This window comes from Eucalyptus grandis, chromosome 10, assembly GCF_016545825.1.
Source record: "Eucalyptus grandis isolate ANBG69807.140 chromosome 10, ASM1654582v1, whole genome shotgun sequence".
Taxonomy (NCBI): domain Eukaryota; kingdom Viridiplantae; phylum Streptophyta; class Magnoliopsida; order Myrtales; family Myrtaceae; genus Eucalyptus; species Eucalyptus grandis.
The window spans coordinates 18025499-18045668 of record NC_052621.1 but is presented as its reverse complement, the minus strand read 5'-3'; the positions used below and the strand labels follow the sequence as shown (position 1 = coordinate 18045668).

At 39.8% G+C, this 20170-nt stretch overlaps 1 protein-coding gene and 1 long non-coding RNA gene across 2 annotated transcripts; one reads left to right on the top strand and one right to left on the bottom strand.

Moving 5' to 3' along the window:
* Positions 1-1835: 1835 nt before the first annotated feature.
* On the bottom strand, positions 1836-14083 carry LOC104423674 (receptor-like protein kinase FERONIA). The gene is made up of 2 exons (XM_039302859.1): positions 13757-14083; positions 1836-4127 (listed from the first exon to the last, which is right to left on the bottom strand). The coding sequence occupies exons 1-2, from the start codon at positions 14081-14083 to the stop codon at positions 1836-1838; spliced, it is 2619 nt and encodes an 872-aa protein (XP_039158793.1).
* A 904-nt stretch (positions 14084-14987) lies between these two features.
* Positions 14988-16817, top strand: LOC120288950. The gene is made up of 3 exons (XR_005546868.1): positions 14988-15050; positions 16010-16083; positions 16434-16817. It is a non-coding gene; the product is annotated as an uncharacterized LOC120288950 (long non-coding RNA).
* The last annotated feature ends 3353 nt before the right edge of the window (positions 16818-20170 follow it).

Sequence of the window (20170 nt, the reverse complement as noted above, 5' to 3'; positions counted from 1 at the left end):
CGCTCTATTTTGTTCTGTTGGAATTTTACTAGTTATAATCTATTCATTATACTTGTTTCTGCTAGAATTTCCTATGACAGAATCTATCCATTTGTGAATCTGCTTTTTGTGAATCTACTTATTTGATCGAATCTATTCATTTGTGAATCTGTTCACTTGTTGAATCTGCCAACTTATGAATCTGTTCATTCATAAATATGTTTATTAGTTCAAACAGACTTTAAATGAGTATGAATCTATTCCTTGTTGAATTTGCCAACTTGTGAATATGTTCGTTGATAAATTTGTTTATTGGTTTAGACAGACTTTACTAAGTATGAATCTATTTTTTGTTGAATCTGCCAACATGTGAATTTGTTTGTTAATAAATCTATCCATTGATTCAAACAAACTTTACTAAATATAACTCTATTCTTTGTTGATTCTATTCATTTGTAAATCCATTCATTATTGAATATGTTCTTTTGTTCTAGAAGCTTCTATTAAGCCAGAATTTACCTTTTTGATTATTCAGACTTTACGACCAGAATGTACTTGTTATTCTAACTCAAAATGTACCCATTTACATGTTCAAACTTTATGTCCATAATATATTTATTCGTTCGGATTCCGCTAATGTCCAAATTCAAAATGTACCCATTTGGATCTCCAAACTTTAACGACTAGAGTTTGACCATATGTATTTCATATACGATTATTTGTTTAATGTATTAAATTGAGTTGAGATATGTGTGATATGCTTGTAAGTGTGTGTGTGTGTGTGTGTGTGTGTGTTATGGCTTTAAATAACATTAGTGGGATTCCGTCACTCATATAGTGGTGCGTGACGATGCCCCATGATGGTAGTTTGCGGGATGTCCAATTGGGATGTCCCGAAGAGTGTTTCGAGATGTCTCGAGAGTTGAGACGCCCTATGGTGGGGACATTCTGTGGTGGAAGTTTGTAGAATACCTTGAAATTGAGATGCCCTAATAGTTGGGATGCATAGGAAAGTTCAAGAGGAGGAAATATTAATGAATAAAATGCATTATCATGTGTAGAATCAAATATTACTTATATTGTCTGTTTGTTTATGTGAAACATAGTGTGCTTATGCATGAGCCTGAATGGACATATTGTTGGTTAACAATTTCTATGGTAAATGAAAATGGAAAAGGTAAAGTCTACTTATATTTTTATCACACTTATCGGATGATTATGCATTCACTTTGTGTATATCAGATGAAGTGGTAAAATAATTCTTTTAACTTAAAACTAGAAATTTCATTTACTGGATTTTGGCTCATTCCTTTTATTTGTCAAACATGTAGAATGAAAACCTTTCAACCTTTACGCTATAAAGTCTCTATGAATTATGAAGGTCTTTATGAAATGTGTTTGAATTAGAATATGAAATAATAAATATCAAGTGTAGTTCTATTATGTGGGTTGATGTAGGAGGTTTCCTAGAGTGAGTTCCTTTTCAGTTCATTTCCTGGTACCAGGACTTGACGATGGAGACACAACAAACGGAGAAGTTATCGACCCGTGATTACGTTTATATAGGCAGACTTTTGAAAGTATAGTATAGTACGAAGATAGGTCTCGTCACCCCTATCCAAATTTTTGTTTTTTGCTCGTAATATAATAAGATTATGAACTCAAATGTGGTATAAATAAAAGAGGCATCAATATGTTGATTATACTTGTACGGCCTTTAATTGTTAAAAAAATAATAGTAAATATTTAATTACGTTTTCATATGTTAAAAGAGAGTAATAATATAAGAAACACGTATCAAACAACGTTCTGAGCGTCACACTTGAGCACCTAATATTTTCTCAAGGCAACTTCTCTTAGTCATAACTAGTCATAGTCTCATCACAAACATCGTTGCTTCCGGCTCTGGTCGACGTCGCAGTTTCCCTACTGCTCTTCCAACGACCACTATCGCTATCACTAGTGTTGATCGCCTCGTTGCTGCCGCTGCCTCTGATCGAAGCTGCGTCATGGTCGCTACCATCGCTATCATGCACTGACACACCCGCATGATCCTTCACTTCCAGCTCTGTGCTCACCTGTAGCTGCAGTGCGAAATTGAGGCCCCACACAACGTCGTTCATGGATGGCCGCTTGGCCCCCTCGTCCTGTAAGCAGCTCATAGCGATCTCGCAGAACTTGTTGAGGCACTCGAGGGCGATAGCCCCCTTCAGGTGCGGGTCCACCATTTCCTCGACGGACCCGCTCTTACAACAACTCTGGGCCCACTCAGCCAGGCTAATCTGCTCCACCGGGGCCATCCGGCTCACGGCAGGCCTTGCACACAGCACCTCGAACAGCACCACACCGAAGGAATAGACGTCGGACTTGTCAGTCAGCCGCTGGCGCCTGTAGTACTCCGGGTCCAGGTACCCGAAGGTGCCCTTCACGGCCGTGCTAACGTGCGTCTTAGACTCGCTCGTGGGTCCGACCTTCGAGAGCCCAAAGTCGGACACCTTGGCAACCCACTTCTCGTTGAGCAGGATGTTGGCCGTCTTCACGTCGCGATGTATGATGGTGTGCTTCGCACCGCTGTGGAGGTAGTGGAGTCCCCACGCAGCGCCTATGCAGATCTCGAGCCGCTGCTTCCAGGGGAGTGGGGGATTATCAGTGTTGTAGAGATGGTCGCTGAGGGTCCCGCGTGCCATGTAGTCGTACACGAGGATCATCTCTCCCGCGTCCTCGCAGAACCCAATCAGGGAGACCAGGTGGAGGTGCCGAAGCTGCGAGAGCATCTCAATCTCGGTCCTGAACTCATGAAGGCCCTGATGCGATCCCTGGTTCAGCCGCTTGATCGCTACTGGGTTGGCGTCGCCATGGACATAGCCCTTGTACACGTTGCCGAACCCGCCCACGCCGATAATAAACCCTTTGTCAAAGTTGTTCGTGGCCGCTCTGATCTCCTTTAATGAGAAGTGGCGGCACAGATCCGATGGCCGCGACGACCCCTGGGTCTTCGTTGACTTGGTCGTCGCGTAGGACAATGGGCCCCACCGTGAGGTGCCGTCGCTCGAGGTCGAATCCTTCGCTCTGTTTCGTCGCCGGTAAAGGAAGAAAGCCAGGAGAGAGAGTATGGTGAAGCCCGAAGTTCCACCAGCAATGGTGGCAATTTTTACCGCTTTGCTGAGGCTCGACGGTGCCTTGCTTGCCGATGGAGGTCCTGGCAGTTTATTCGGGACCTGATCCGGGTTCAGCCCTGCGAGATTCCCGTCAGGATTGTTGATCTTGAATATCTCGAGGCCATTCAAGATGGCATCAGAGTAAAGAGTGTAAGGATCTGGAAGCGCGCCCAATGCGACGGAGAGGTTGGTTCTTTTCTTTTGGCTATGATGTAGGGCTACTGCAAAATCTCTATAGACAGGCACGCCCTTCCTGCTACACTTAATGACATCCGCATATTGTAAATCTATGAAAACCCTGAAAACCCTATCTAAGGGGTCATTTATCTCTATCTGGAATTCGCAAAAGTGTAACCGGACGAAGTAATAGAAGTTCGTCTCCACCTCGACGGACCACGTGAGGTTGTAGCTCAGATTGATTCTTTTGTCCGTTCCCATGGTCCTTGCAACAGTGTATACTACATCTGGAGCCGTGTAATTTGGCACTTGCTCACTGTAATTGAGTTGGATAGTTGTGTTAACTGGCAAAATTCCGATGTCTGAGGAAGTCACGTAGTCTTCATCTGCTTCCCAGGTCCTGTACATTCCCGTGTCTTCAGCTGGACGTACAAACCGTCTTCCTATGTTCAAGCGCTTTACCGTTTCGAGAGCATCAGCAGTACCCAAGGTGTGTGGCGACGGTAGCCCTACCACCCCGATTCCCTCGTTTGAGTCGATGAAAGTGTTGTAGTAGAGATGTTCGGGCATGGAAACGACTTCGATTCCATTCACGAAAGCATACGTGTCTGAATTGTCAGGAGTGGGAGTGAACGTTATGTTCAATATCTGGTCCTCTCCGACACTTAAGCAGAACTCTTTAGAGAAGAAGCTCGCAGAGCGGGTGTAATCAGCAAAGAGGGAAGCGCTGAAGTTGCGGAGCAGGGTGTAGCCAGCGGCCTCGACTGAGAAGAAGGAATCGGCACGGCGGAAGTTGGGGTATGTTGGAGAAATCTTCGTAAAGTGTTTTGAAGTTGACAAAACGTTTCCATCAGTCTAGTCTGAAGGTCAGCAGACTCTGTTGGTTAAAGTCTGAAGACTTCCGGACAGCCTGACTCAAGACTCAAAGTCTATCCTCATTGACAGTCTCTAATCTGTTGAAGAAAGGTTATCCAAACTGGATGTTTTGTTCAGATTTAACCTTATCATCCGGAGAAGATCTCGTGGTTGGAGAAGACGTATAAGAATCATTTGATTGATCAAGATTGATTCAATGACTGAAGATTCGATGATTATCTAAATATTATTGGAAGGTTCTACTTATGGAAACCGAGATCCCGATTGTATGGGCGAACGAGATTGATGGGCTATCAACACGTTCCTTTAATAGCTCGAACTATCTTCCTAATTGATTCCGTCCAACGGGTAGATTGGAGGAATTCCTTTGGTAAGTGCCAACGGGTATGATGGCATAAAGGAGTATATAAGGAAGACGTTCTTAGTTGTTAGAGAAGTGTGCGATAGAAGAATTCCAAAGTCTGAAGCTCCTATTTGTTTAGATAAATCTTTTGAGCGAATACTTATATACAAAAGAGAGAGTCTATATTTGTGAGAGACCTTGAGGAAGTGTGGTAAAACATCTACACCGTGGAATCAAGGCAAGCGTCTTTGTAACTCCTCTTTTGATCATAGTGAAATCCGGTCGGTGGGTGTCGGTGCGGAAGAGTGGACGTAGGCTTGGAATAAGCCGAACCACTATAAATCTCGTGTTCAATTTTCTCTTCCTCACTCTCTCTACCTCAATCGTATTTCATTAAGAGAGAATTTACTTTCTATCATATGTTAAGAATTGCTTCCGTATATCGATAAATTGTTTAGGCACCTATTCACCCCCCTCTAGGTACTCATACTAGCAATATCAATTGGTATCAGAGCCCGTGTACTCACTTTGTTTGAAGTGTTTTACTTGAGTTAAAGATCCATGGCTAGTATGCTAGCACCGGGGCGATGGAAGGGCAAAGCAATACCAGACCACCCTACTTTGATGGAAAGGATTACAACATCGGAAGAACAAGATGAAAGCTTTCCTACGATCAAAGGATCCTCCGGAATGGGACGTTGTAGAAAAGGAATTACTCCTACCACTTTGCATCGGTCTACGAAAGAGGAAAAGAAACTGAAGAAACCAGCGGAATGCCTCGGGAAGAAATAATCAAGAGACAGACACTCGATGCAAAAGCAATTTACTCCTTATATTGTGCTTTATCACCAACTGAATATAATAGAATATCTTCTTGTGGTACAGCAAAAGAAGTTTGGGACAGATTGCATATCACCTATGAAGGAACAGTCGAGTGAAGGAAACAAGAATCAACATTCTTCTCGGTCAATACGAAGCCTTGTAATGAAACCGGGAGAATCAATATCGACATGTTTAGTCGTTTTACGAGATATTGTGAATGGTCTTGAAAATCAAGGTCAACCAACTTCGATCCCATGAAGGTAAACAAGCTACTGCGTGGACTCTCAAGGGATTGGAATCACATAAAGACTTCGATAAGAGAGACGCAGAGAATCATGCCACTATCTGTCGACGAGCTGATTGGAACTCTTCAGTCCTATGAAGTGGAAAGGATCAATGAAGATGAAGATTCAAAAGGTAAGAAATCCATTGCATTAAAATCAAATGATGATTCGATGTTACAGATTCTCGAAGATGATATGGACGATGAGGAGCTTGCTCTCATGATAAGAAGATTCAAAACTGAATAGAAAAGGAAGAAGGTTCAACTCAAAGAAACAAAACTTTCAAAGACAGCAGACCAAGTCTCGTTGATGATGAGGAACCAAATAAAGATGTAGTCGCTTTGAATGCAAGAAAAAGGGACACATCGGACCCAATTGTCCTCTTCGAAGAAGAAGAGAGGAAAAGCTGGAAAATTTCGAAAAGCTCTCAAAGCCGAAACCCTGGGTGATGCGAGTGTGAAGAAAGTGATAATGAATATGCCAATCTATGTCCGATGGCACAATCGGACTCGGACTGGATCGGACTCGGGGATCAAACTCGAGACAGTGAATTTGAAGCAAGAGATTTCAAAATTCTGTTGTTAAAGTTTCTAAATATATTGATGAACTATGCTTTAGTCTTAAGACTTCTCTCAAAAGAATTTTCGAACTGAAAATAGAAAACTCAGCTCTAAAACAAAAGGAAAATGTTTTAGCGAAAGAGTTAAAAGTCTAGACTTGTCTGTTTCCAATCTTAAAGAAAATGAAAATAATCTTTTAAAAGAAAATGTTTTTTTAAAACAGACTTATCAAATATATCAAAGAAATTTTCTATAGGGTCTGAAAAACTTGATAAAATTCTTTCAAAGACAAAGACCTTACTTCAATAAGTCCGGTCTAGGTATGATGAAGAATCAATTCCCTTGATTGATTTTCCTAAAGTAAAAGAAAGAATTAAGAAAAGACTCTCGAGTGAGGTTTACAAAAATCACTTCAAGAAAGTTTTTGTAAAACACGTAGGTAGAAATGCTCTCAGATGTTCTAAGTGCAACAGTCCAGGATCACTTTGAAAAAGAGTGTCCTATGGTATGGAAACCACGTTAAGAAAGTATGGGCTAATACTGTTTATCTTACTAACACCAAAGGACCCAAGAAAATTTGGGTACCAAAGAAAGCTCGAGACTCTCTTTCAATTGCAGGTGTCCGTCAAAGAAAAGGTAAAGTGGTATCTTGATAGTGGATGCTCAAGACACATGACGGGGAGACTCAAATTGCTTCATAAAGCTTGTTCAAGTAAATGGTGGAAAAGTTTCATTTGGAGGAAACAGCAAAGGAAGTATTGTGGGATTTGGAACCGTGAAAATTGGAACCCTCACAATAAGTAATGTTTCGTTAGTGGAAGGACTCAATTACAATCTTCTCAGCATTAGTCAATTGTGTGATCTTTTGGTTTCAAGATCTTCTTTCAAGAAGGAACATGTTCGGAATCGGTAAAGACTCTACTCGAGTCTTTCATGGGTCGAAGATATGGAAATATCTATCTTCTGGATGTGAAACCAAATGAATCGCAATGCCTTATCTCAATTCAAGATGAAGCAAGCTTATGGCACAAAGAGCTTGGTCATGTCAACATGAAGCAATTAGCCAAAATTTCTTCAAAACAGCTAGTTCGAGGACTACCCAAATTGCCATACCAAAAGACCGATACATGCACTCCATGTATTCTGGGAAAGCAAGTAAGAAATTCTTTTAAGCCAATTAATGGTATGTCTCTACTAATCATGTACTACGGTTGCTGCATATGGATCTCTTCGGACCAACGAGAACTCAAAGTATTGGGGGTAAGAAGTATTGCCTAGTAATTGTTGATGATTACTCGTTTACTTGGGTATATTTCCTTGCAAGTAAGTCTGAAACCTTTTCGTATTTTGAAAAATTTGCTAAATTGGTTCAAAATGAAAAAGGATGTGTTATATCTAGTATAAGAACAGATCATGGAGGTGAATTTGAAAATCAAGATTTTACAAAATTCGTGATGAATCTGGCTGTAAGCATGTGTTTTCCTCTCCATATACTCCTCAGCAAAATGGAGTTGTGGAAAGAAAGAACAGATCTCTTCAAGAAATGGCTAGAACTCTTTTAATTGAAAGTAAAATTTCTTCTCGATTTTGGGCTGAATTTGTTTCAACAGCATGCTATATCATCAATAGAGTCTTCTTAAGATCTATTCTTGAGAAAACCCCTTATGAGTTATTCAAAGAAAAGAAGCCTATTGTTTCATACTTTCATGTATTCGGTTGCAAATGTTTTATATTGAAAAATGCAAAAGATCGAGTTGGTAAGTTTGAAGAAAGATCAGATGAAGGTATCTTCCTTGGATATTCTACTTCAAGCAAAGCCTACAGAGTCTATAACAAGAAGAGCCAGACTGTGGAGGAGTCAATGAATGTCAAATTTCAAGACTCAACAAAGGATGAATCAAGTCAGACTCATCAAGAAGAGTCTGAACTTGCTCCAGACCCTCCAAAGTCTACAACTCAAGAAGCATCTCAGACTCTGGAAAACCAGCTTCAAGATGGTTGTGAAGATCCAAACAAAGAAAGAGATCATCAACCAGACAAATCAACGAGTAACTGGAAGCATAAGTCCAGTCATCCCAAAGATCTTATAATTGGCGAAATTAATGAAGGAATTCGCACAGATCCAAAAGGAGAGAAGAGTCTAGTCTTTGTGGCACTCGTTTCGAAATTGAACCAAAGAGCATAGAAGAAGCTTTATCGATGAAAGCTGGATTGAAGCTATGCAAGAAGAGCTCGAGCAGTTCAGCATAAATGATGTCAGGAATTGACATCCAAACCAAAAGGTAAAACTGTTATTGGAGCTAAATGGGTTTTGAAACAAGATGAACGAGAAAGGAAAAGTCGTACGAAATAAAGCAAGACTCATGGCCAAGGGATATACGCAAGAAGAAGGAATAGACTATGATGAGACTTATGCTCCAGTGGCAAGGTTAGAAGCTATTCGACTATTACTTGCGTTTGCCTGTTATAAGAATTTCAGGTTATTCCAAATGGACATCAAAAGCGCCTTTCTAAATGGATTTATCCATGAGGAAGTTTATGTGGAACAACCACCAGGGTTTGAAGACCCAAAGAAGCCGGACTCGGTCTTGGACTGAAAAGGCTTTGTATGGGTTAAAGCAAGCACCCCGAGCTTGGTACGGCAGTTGAGTAAGTTTTTAATACAAAATGGTTTTGTCAAAGGTAAAGTAGATACGACCTTATTTATCAAGAAGGAAAACAAAAGTTTCTTACTTGCTCAAATATATGTGGATGACATTATTTTCGGATCCTCTAATGAGAATCTTTGCAAGAAATTTTCTAAGTCTATGCAGGATGAATTTGAAATGAGTATGATGGGAGAATTAACATTCTTCCTTGGTCTTCAAGTAAATCAATTGGAGGAAGGAACTTTTATTTATCAAGAAAAATATGTTAATGATCTTGTCAAAAGGTTTGGACAGGAAAAGTGCAAAAAGACCGACATACCAATGTCAAGCTCTTTAAAGATAGACAAAGATGAAGAATGGAAGAAAGTTGATCAAAAGCATGTACAGAGCATTATTGGATCACTTCTTTATCTAAGCGCCTCTAGACCTGATATTTTGTTGAGTGTTTGCATCTGTGCTAGGTTTCAATCAGATCCTAGAGAATCTCATCTCAGTGCTGCGAAACGCATCATTAAATACGTCGCTTCATCATCAAGCATCGGTCTTTGGTATCCTAAGAAGGGAGACTTTAATCTTAAGGATATTCGACGCAGATCGGCCGATTGCGAGTTGATAGAAAGAGCACTTCGGGAACTTGCCGGCTGCTTGGAAGGGGGGCAAAGTGTCTTGGTTTTCAAGGAAACAAAGCACGTGTCTCTTTCAACAACGAAGCGAGTATATAGCTCTTGGAAGCTGCTGTTCGCAAATTTTATGGATAAAACAACAGCTAAGAGACTTTGAAATTGAAGACTCATGCACGGAGATTAATTGCGACAACACCAGCGCTATCAACCACACCAAAAATCCAATTCTCCACTCAAGAGCAAAGCATATAGAGATTCGACATCACTTTATTAGAGACCATGTTCAAAATGGAGATGTTTCAATTCAATTTGTTGACTCAAAGAATCAAGCGGCGGATATATTCACAAAGCCTTTGGAGAAAAATCAATTTGAGTCTATACGATCCGGACTCAACATTTTGAGGTATGAGGATATCAAAGTCTAAAGACTTTCAGACTCGAGCTTACAAGACTTTATCTCTTGTCTTGGCTCGACCGTCAGACTGTAAGTCTTTCTCTCTCCAATCTTATCTTGAAAAGGTACGATCATCAGACTGTGTTTAAATTGTTGCTATATTTAATTAACGTAAATATTGCAACGATTCATTTTCAAAAGGGAAGTTATTTTTGAAATAATTATTTTTGCGGATAAAGACAGTTATTTTGAAAAGGCATATTTTTATTTCCTTTGTGATTCGTTTACTCTTCGTTTTAACCGATTGAGCACTTTGTCGATTTCTCTTCACTTTTCTATTCACTTTTCTCTCAAAAACCCTAGAAAGCATCGATCCTCAAATCCCGTTTGTCTTCTTCACTCAATCTTCAAAAAGTTGTCATCTTTTAGGAAAGTCAAGCAAGGAATCTTCCAAACACCGAGAAAGATGTCATCTTCACGAAAGTCCTCAAGAATCGCAAGCGGGGACCACAGAGAATGAGTGAGGGGCCTACGCACTTCGATCTTGCGAAGATGAAGTTACTCCCGGATCGCAACCGAGCCCACAACATTCTCAGCAGCGTCAGTCTTCTCCATCTAGTCCTCAAGGCGGTGTTCATCAGCATCAAGAAGAAATCATCGAGGATGCAGACCCCGTAAGAGTTCAAAAGCCCGCTTTTATTTACAAGCTATATCGTGCCTTAAAAGGAACCCGTACTCCTTTGAACTATGTTGATGAGTTTCTTAGAGACAAAGGATATAGGAACGAATATATCTTTCTGCGAAAAATGGAAAGTTTGGGAATCGCTCGTAGAGGGTTGGCGAGGAAACCCTTGCGAATATCCCAAGTGATCCTCGTGGATCGGGGACCGAATCCCGTAGATGGGAATGACGATGACAATCTGTCGAGTCTATTTCAACCGAAAATGGGTATTGCGGCTGAAATTCAAGGAAAAAGGGAGATTTGTTCAGATCAAAGGAACAAAAGGATCGTACTCGAAATTGCTGAAGCGTGGGGTAATAAACCCTAGGAGTGTGGACTTTGATTTTCTGGATCTTTGTGAAAGTGAACTTGAGGGAAAAGTTCAGTTATCTTCAACTTGAAAAGTTTTGCTCGACTCAACCGAGGCTTATGCTAAATTGACTGCATATTTCTATTCAAATCTTAGCTTTTTGGATGCGAATAGATTCTCCTTGATGTTAAAGAACAAGACTATGTTGTGGATATGAATATCTTTGGCGAGATGTGTTAGAAGTTGAGAGAGGCGAGATATCAACCAATCAAAGTTTCTATTCTTTGGGCCACACTTGAACTGGTGAAGGACGGGAGAACAGATGAGAAGATCACCTACTCACGGATGAATGCATTCAACATCTTGCTTCACAAGATTGTGATCAATTGCCTTCGGCCAAAATCAACTTCCAAAACCGATGTTTCAAGCTCGAGGCAAAGTTGATGTATGCCATCCTCTCGTGGTAAGAAGCTTTCTCTTCCTCATCTTGTTATGTTTCACATGTATAGAGCAGTGATGAAGGACAGAGGTCAACTCCCTTACCCAAGCCTTGTTACGAAGTTATTCAGACATCTGAATATTCAGCCTCCGCAAATCTTTTGTGTTCGATCATGCGATCATATGGTGGTAAGACTGAAAATGGTGACCAAAATGCGTCTGAAGGAACTAAGCAAGGAATTGGAGAAATTCAAGGAGAAGACTCCTGCCAAATCTCATCAACTCTCTTCTGCTGCTAAGAGAAAAGGGAAGGAGCCCATGGCTGCTTCATCAAAGAGAAGAAGAGCTCTCCTCGTTGAGGATGAAGATGATGACGAAGACATCACCATCTCTGCAATGGCTTTGAAGAATTTAGGTCGTCCTGTTCCACGGAAAGAATTGGAACAAAAGACGAAAGAAGCAGAGGAGAAGGAAGAAGAAGAAAGAGAAGCAGAGGAGAAGGAAGAAGAAGAAAGAGAAGCGAGCAAGAAGCGAGAGGAAGAAAGATCTGAAGAAGAAAGAAGAGAAGAAGGACAACCTGAGGAAACCTCTTCTCCACACTGTAGGCATGGAAACGGGGAGATCGGGGAGAAAGGAATGACGTCTTCATATCCTGATGCAAGTGAAGGAGTCAGTCGCTCGCCTGCAGACCCAGAAGATGTTTATGCATCTCAGTTTCCAGAAGAAGGTCATGAAGTGTCATCGCCAAATCTGCAAGATTATGCTGATCTACCATCTTCGCGAGATCGAGCGAAGCAAGTACTCGGAGCGATAATGGAGCAGATTTTCGCGAGAATCATGGATATTCTCTTGGAGATGAAAGGTCAGATTTATGCCTTGGGAAGTGAAGTTCAAAGTTTGAAGAATGAAAGTCAAGCTTCTTCCTGTTCATTGAATGATAAGATGCAAGTCCTCTCTATTCGAGAATCAGGCCAATGCCAAGAGTGAGGAGGTTGTACAGCTGAAGGAAGACTTTAAAGGCTGGAAGGCATCGCTCGTCTATGGAAGATTTCCAGCTTGTCCGCATTCCCAAGACTTCATCTCATCCTTTTTAATGATGACAAAAAGGGGGAGAGATGCATGATTTGATCAAAAAAAAAACTTTCAATCATTTTTAACTGTTTGTTGGATTGTGTTGTTGTTTAACTGTTTTGACAGACTTTGACTTTGTTTTGTGTCTGGATAAGATCTGAACTAGACTTGGATTTGACTGCTTCTATTAACAAGTATTGATATCTTATGGATGGTTTTATTATATACTAGACTAACCTATTTTCTGTGGTTGCAGATTCTAGTGTTAATCTTTTAGCCATTCATCTCTATAAGATATGCATATGTGTTTGAGAAATGTTTTGCAAGTCAAAGTTATCCAAATATGCAGGAAGGTTTTGTCACCATCAAAAAGGGGAGATTGTTGGAGAAATCTTCGTAAAGTGTTTTGAAGTTGACAAAACGTTTCCATTAGTCTAGTCGAAGGTCGGCGAGACTCTGTTGGTTAAAGTCTCGAAGACTTCCGGACAGCCGAGACTCAAGACTCAAAGTCTATCCTCATTGTGAGTCTCTAATCCGTTGAAGAAAGGTTATCCAGGCTGGATGTTTTGTTCGGGATTTAACCTTATCATCCGGAGAAGATCTCGTGGTTGGAGAAGACGTATAAGAATCCTTTGATTGATCAAGATTGATTCAATGACTGAAGATTCGATGATTATCTAAATATTATTGGAAGGTTCTACTTATGGAAACCGAGATCCTGATTGTATGGGCGAACAGGATTGATGGGCTATCAACACGTTCCTTTAATAGCTCGAACTATCTTCCTAATTGATTCCGTCCAACGGGTAGATTGGAGGAATTCCTTTGGTAAGTGCCAACGGGTATGATGGCATAAAGGAGTATATAAGAAAGACGTTCTTAGTTGTTAGAGAAGTGCGCGATAGAAGAATTCCAAAGTCTGAAGCTCCTATTTGTTTAGATAAATCTTTTGAGTGAATACTTATATACAAAAGAGAGAGTCTATATTTGTGAGAGACCTTGAGGAAGTGTGGTAAAACATCTATACTTGTGGAATCAAGGCAAAGCGTGTCTGTAACTCCTCTTTTGATCATAGTGAAATCCAGCCGGTGGGCTGTCAATGCGGAAGAGTGGACGTAGGCTTGGAATAAGCCGAACCACTATAAATCCCGTGTTCAATTTTCTCTTCCTCACTCTCTCTACCTCAATCGTATTTCATTAAGAGAGAATTTACTTTCTATCATATGTTAAGAATTGCTTCCGTATATCGATAAATTGTTTAGGCACCTATTCACCCCCCTCTAGGTACTCATACTAGCAATATCAGGGTAATCAGAAGGGACGAAGTGCAGGCGAACGAATTTGGGCCCTACGGTGACACGGAACGTGTAGGCGAACTCAGAGCGGGAGAGGCGAGCTGTGAGGTATGGGGCCGTGCCAGGGACGCCGGGAGATGAACTACTTGCCAGTGTAGTGATAGAGGAGTGAGTTTTCCCAATTGGAGAGTAGTCCGAACGGGCGGCGACGTCTCCAATCCATTGCAGTTCTCCACGGTGGAGCGGTGGAGGAGCCGCGATCGACGGCAATATCATCGATCGGCGGTAAGCGTCAACGTTGTTGCCAGTGATTGAGATCGGGAGTGCTTTGAGTGAGACCGAGATGAAGATGAATAGTAGAAGTGATGGTTTCATGTTCTTCATCTCGCAACTCGACGACAAAGGGTCGCAGACGAATCGATGAAAAGCACAAGGAGAGCGGGGTCTCGGAGATGAACCAGTTTTGACAATGGGGATTTAGTAAGAAGAGCGGAAGAGAAGGCCGGCACTAGCGACGAGATTAGGGGAAGACCAAAGTCGTCGCTAAGATATCTGCAAGGGGATAGAGGGTGCGTTTGGATGGGCATTTAGAAAGCCCATCCAGCCCCCAAAGCCCCTTCAGCCAAAGAGAGGCGTTTGGCAACCAATTCCCAAGGAGCTTTCAAATGAAAGCTGGCCCTTGGGAATGCTGAAGGCTTCAATTAATGAAAAAATTAAAGTTGTCGATTTTGCCCTCAAAAATTTATTGAAAACCCACTTTTGTCCATTTTGAAAATAGAAAAAAAACCCTAGCTCATCCGCACTCCTCTCTCCTCCCCTTCCCGTCGCTTCGCTCTCTCCTCGTCACTTCGCTCTCTCCTCCCCTTCTCCCCTTCCGTCGCTCTCTCCTCCCTCGTGATACCGGTTCTTGCTCGAGCGACGAGAAGAGAGTCCAAGGGAAAGCGGCGACCTAGAGCGGCAGAGCTTGAGTCGACACCTCGCCCGCGCGCCAGCTCCACCGACGACTCCTTCCGACTCTCTCCTCCCCTTCTCCCCTTCCGTCGCTCTCTCCTCCCTCGTGATACCCGTTCTTGCTCGGCGACAAAGAGTCCAAGGGAAAGCGGCGAGCTAGAGCGGCGAGCTTGAGTCGACACGTCGCCGCGCGCCGGCTCCACCGACGACTCCTTCCGACTCTCTCTTCCCCTTCTCCCCTTCCGTCGCTCTCTCCTCCCTCGTGATACCGGTTCTTGCTCGAGCGACGAGAGTCCAAGGAAAGCGGCGACCTAGAGCGGCGAGCTTGAGTCGACACCTCGCCGCGCGCCAGCTCCACCGACGAGTCCTTCCAATCGGCACCATCGAGCCGGCCGAACCGGTAAGCCCTTCGTCCGTGCCCTATTTCTTGAGGTTCAGGTATAGACTGAGATGGTGATTGTAGTCGTGATTGTGGTCATGATTGTGGTCATGATTGTGGCCCTAGTCGGTATTTTGGTGGTAAACATGCTTTAGCAATTGCAAATGCAACTGAGATCAATCTTGGTTGACTTCTGATGGCATTTGTGACTGTGGAGTGCAAACAGCTTTTTGGTGTCTAGATGGCTCTTTTGAGGATAGGGCAAGAGATTCACTGTGGAAGTAATGCGTTTTCTATGCAAAGGAGAAGCTGCCTTAGAAATGAATGCTCTTTTTGGCTACAAATTTTCAGATGTCTTTCTTTTTGAAAAGGACTTATTAAGTGGCTAAGCTCTATGTTTTCTTATAGACATTTAGTTAGCACTCTATTAATCTTGCTAGCTCATGGCGGGATTCTTGGCTGTTTGTGGTGTTTTGATACACGGTCACGCTGCTTTCATGTCATATGACATGACTGTAGTCTTAAAAATGCTGAAAAGTCCTTTTGGCTTCAAGAAGCTATTCCTTTATGCAATTAACTCTGTAAAATCCTATCTCACGTTCCCTCAAGCTAACCTCTTGGGCGTCCTACGTTGGTGATTTATAAGTTTTGGTGGCTTTGGGGACTGCTATGACTGGTGGGACTAATTGGGTCATTTAAAAGGTCCAAACTTTCAATGCCATATGGAAGAAATAGTGAGTACATGGAAAAGGAGAAACCAGATTTTTGTACATTGTTAGGGATTCTCAAGGAAAAAGAACAAAGATAGATTTTTCTATCCATGACTTGGACCAAGCACTTGGGCACAAAGTATATATGTTTTCCTGATTGGATATTTAAAACATGTGATGTTCATGAGAATAAAAAAGTAGTTCTTATTTCGTTTCTGTGGTGTGTATTTCTATGTCTTATTAGTTCTAATATCATTTTTGCCTTGGCAGTCTATGCTTGTTTTCTTCCATCCAATCAAATTTGGTATCACATTCACTTTTGGCAATCTGCTTGCTCTTGGGAGGTTTGTAATTTGACTAAATACTGCCTTTTCTTTTCTTACCTAGATAACTTAATTCTGCTTTTGGTTCTTAGTCATTTGCTGTGCATGCTTTGTACATTTCTGCAATTTGATCCCCATTGGTTGTGTCAGTATCTTATAATTGTTTGATTTCCTAGAAGTTAATGATGCTGTTTTCACAATTGAGTTTGCTGCTCTTCTGATTTTCCTTATCACATTTAGTTGTTTTTCTTCTTTTGGATATTTATATTCTTCTTCCCATGGATCCTTATCATCTTTATTACTGTTATGTAGTTATTGCTAGCCTGAATACTTGTAATTTGAACTCAATTGCTTACTTTTCAAAAAAACAGATACACTGCTCAAGAGGTGGAAATAAGCTCATCCAGGATCTGACCAGCAATCTCTTCTTCTAGAGTCAAAAAGGTTAGTCCCAATTCTATCTTTTTCTTCTGGGGTTTCAAACAAACATATCTATGCTGTGTATTCATGTTCCTTGATGTTTGGTGATTGAAAGCTATCTTAAATGGTGAACTAAGTATGAAGTCCACACCACATGTCTCACCTGCATTTGTTTATATTGCATTTATTAGTAGATGGCAAGTTCATCAAAAGAAAAGGCATTTTAGAGCCCTGAAGATGTTGAAACATTTTGTAAGTTATGCGTTGAACAAATTGACAATGGCAATCGTCCTGCAAACAACAAAAGGGATGGATGGACGGTTATAATTAAGAAGTTTGAGGACCTAAGGGACAAAAAGTATGATAAAGGTCAAATGAAAAGTAAGTGGGATAATCTGAAGGAAGATTGGAAAAGATGGAGAACATTGGTTCATAAGGAAACTAGATTAGGATGGGATCCAAGAAAGAATACCATTGATGCAAGTGATGAATGGTGGGAGATGAAAATTCAAGTTTTTTCCATTCTTTTATTAAATTTTTTTTAAGTTCATTTTTTTACTATAAAACTCATGAAAATGTTTATTACAATAGGAAAATCCTAAGATTAGACCTTTTAGGATGAAAGGCATACATCCAGATCTTCAAGCTTTATTGGATATAATGTTTGGAGATACTGTTGCCACTAGGAGCATCACATGGAATCCTGCACAAGGCTTACATATTGATGAGGATGTTGTCGTCACACAATTTGACATTGGTGGTTCAGCTGGAGCAGGATTTACTGATGATAATATAGAGGACGATATAGGTGGAAAGAGCAGTGACCAACATCGAAGTGATAAAAGAACGTCACAGAGTTCGGTGAGACAATCTCAAGGAAAGAAACAAAAGAAAAGTACGGCTGATAAGCTAGCATCGCAAATGGAGAGGATTTGTTCAGCTATTGAAAGTAGAAGTTATGCCAAAGAGGTTGATCTTTACAAGGAACTCATGGAGACGTTGAAAGCTATACCTGAGATAAAGCAAAATCAAGAGTTATATTTTTTTGCACTAGATTATTTTTCAGAAAGGAAAGATAATAGGCAAATCTTTATGAACTTAGATGATGATCAAGAAAAGTCACGTGGCTCAAGTATAAGTTCGCACAACGTAGGGCTCACTAGGATATTTGCTATTTATATTTTCACGTGTAATGTTATTGTAATTTAATATATATTTGCACTACTTATTTGTATTAGTTGGTGAGACATATTTATGCTACGTTATCAGACTTGTTTTTAATTGGTGTTTTTATCGAATGGAGTTTGCATACATATATATGATAAGTGTTTTTGTTGATGAATGATTTAAATAATTCATTATATATCTTATTCTAATTCTATTTTGTTACTTTGATCAGTTATGGATGACTCTTCTGAAAGGAAAACCATGAAAAAGAGGAAGAAGAATATTGGCAACTTTGTGTAGCTGCACATACTTGCGGTGTTAGTGTTTATCAGTCAATATATGATGAAAAAATACCGTGCATGACCTCATCATATACTGGAAATGCATGGTTGAGAGAGTTGATGGATATAGATGCTAATCCAGAAAGGTTTTATCAAATGTTTAGAATGGATAGAATTGTGTTTAATAATTTAATGAATGATTTAGTAACACGATGTGGTTTGAAAGGAACTAGAAATATTGATGTTGTAGAAATGTTAGGATTATTTCTTCATATTTTAGGACATAATATAGGTAATAGATTAGCAAAAGAGCGCTTTCAGCATTCTGGGGAAACCATATCCAGGCTATTTAGCTTAGTTTTGGATAAAGTATGTGAAATGGGAGCAAACTTGATCCAACCATCCGATCTACAATTTAAGGAAGTTCCAAAGAAGATCAGGAATAATACAAGATTTTTCCACAATTTAAGGTAAGTTATGATTATACAATACAAAATATGAATTAAATATAAATCAAATAATATTCTTCTTCTTGTTTTAGGATTGTATTGGAGCTATAGATGGTACTCATATTCCAGCGATGGTACCTACGAGTGAGCAGCTTCGTTTTATTGGTCGAAAAGGAACACCGACGCAAAATGTGATGGCAGTGTGTAATTTTAACATGGAATTTACTTACGTGTGGGCCGGTTGGGAGGGAACAGCTCATGACACTCGTATCTTTTATGAAGCCATCAGGAGACATGATTTACAATTTCTTCATCCTCCAAAAGGTTAGTTAATTAATAGTTTTTATGCATTAATATACGTATGTGTTATATGTTGATTAAATTTACAATTTTTTTTTTGTGTAGGTAAATATTATTTGGTCGATGCTAGATATCCAAATCCCACAGTTTATTTGGGGCCATATAAAGAAGTTAGATATCATTTACCTGAGTTTCAACAAGGTCCTCAACCGACAGGTTATAAAGAAGTGTTCAATCGTGCTCACTCCTCACTACGATCAGAAATTGAGCGAGCTTTTGGCGTATTGAATAAGAAGTGAAAAATTTTAAAGGGCATGCCAAGTTATCCATATACAAAGCAAGTGAAAATTGTGATAGCAACGATGGCTTTGCACAATTATATACGAAGAAATGCCCTGAATGATACACATTTTGCTAGAGTAGATTTGGATTCCAATTTATATACAATTGATCCTGATAATATAAATGGGGAGGGTAATGCTTCAAATGATGATGTAGCATCTGATATGGCATGTTTACGTGATCAAATAGCTATGCATTTATGAAGTAATTAAGGATATTTGTAATTTTTAAGGATAATGAACTCTTTCCTCAAAGCATATGTTATCATGTTTTTATTGTAATTAAAGTATTTTTATTTTAATTGAGAAAGAGCGCACGTAAATTTTTTTCTATTTGATGTCTACGCGATCAAATAGCTATGCATTTATGAAGTAATTAAGGATATTTGTAATTTTTAAGGATAATGAACTCTTTCCTCAAATCATATGTTATCATGTTTTTATTGTAATTAAAGTATTTTTATTTTAATTGAGAAAGAGCGCACGTAAATTTTTCTATTTGATGTCTACGTGATCAAATAGCTATGCATTTATGAAGTAATTAAGCATATTTGTAATTTTTAAGGATAATGAACTCTTTCCTCAAAGCATATGTTATCATGTTTTTATTGTAATTAAAATATTTTTATCACAATTGAGAAATAGCGCACGTAAATTTTTTTCTATTTGATGTCTACGTGATCAAATAGCTATGTATTTATGAAGTAATTAAGGATATTTGTAATTTTTAAGGATAATGAACTCTTTCCTCAAAGCATATGTTATCATGTTTTTATTGTAATTAAAGTATTTTTATTTTAATTGAGAAATAGCGCACGTAAATTTTTCTATTTGATGTCTTTTAGTAAAAAAAAAAATGAATTTTAATTTTAATAAAATTGTTTACACAACATCTTTAAAATTGTTATCAAATATAAATTAAAAAGGTTACAAACATTATTTTCTTAATTTTAAACAAATAAAAAAAATTACATTAATCACCAAATGGGCTTTCTAAATGTGTTTTTTTACCAAACAGCATTTATCTCAAAGTTGCTTTTCAAAGTAGAATTTACCAAACAGTTTTTGCATTCCCTCCAAAACCCTTTAGGCTAAACTGCTTTGCATTTTCCCAATGGGCTTTCCAAATGCAGAACAAACGCACCCAGAG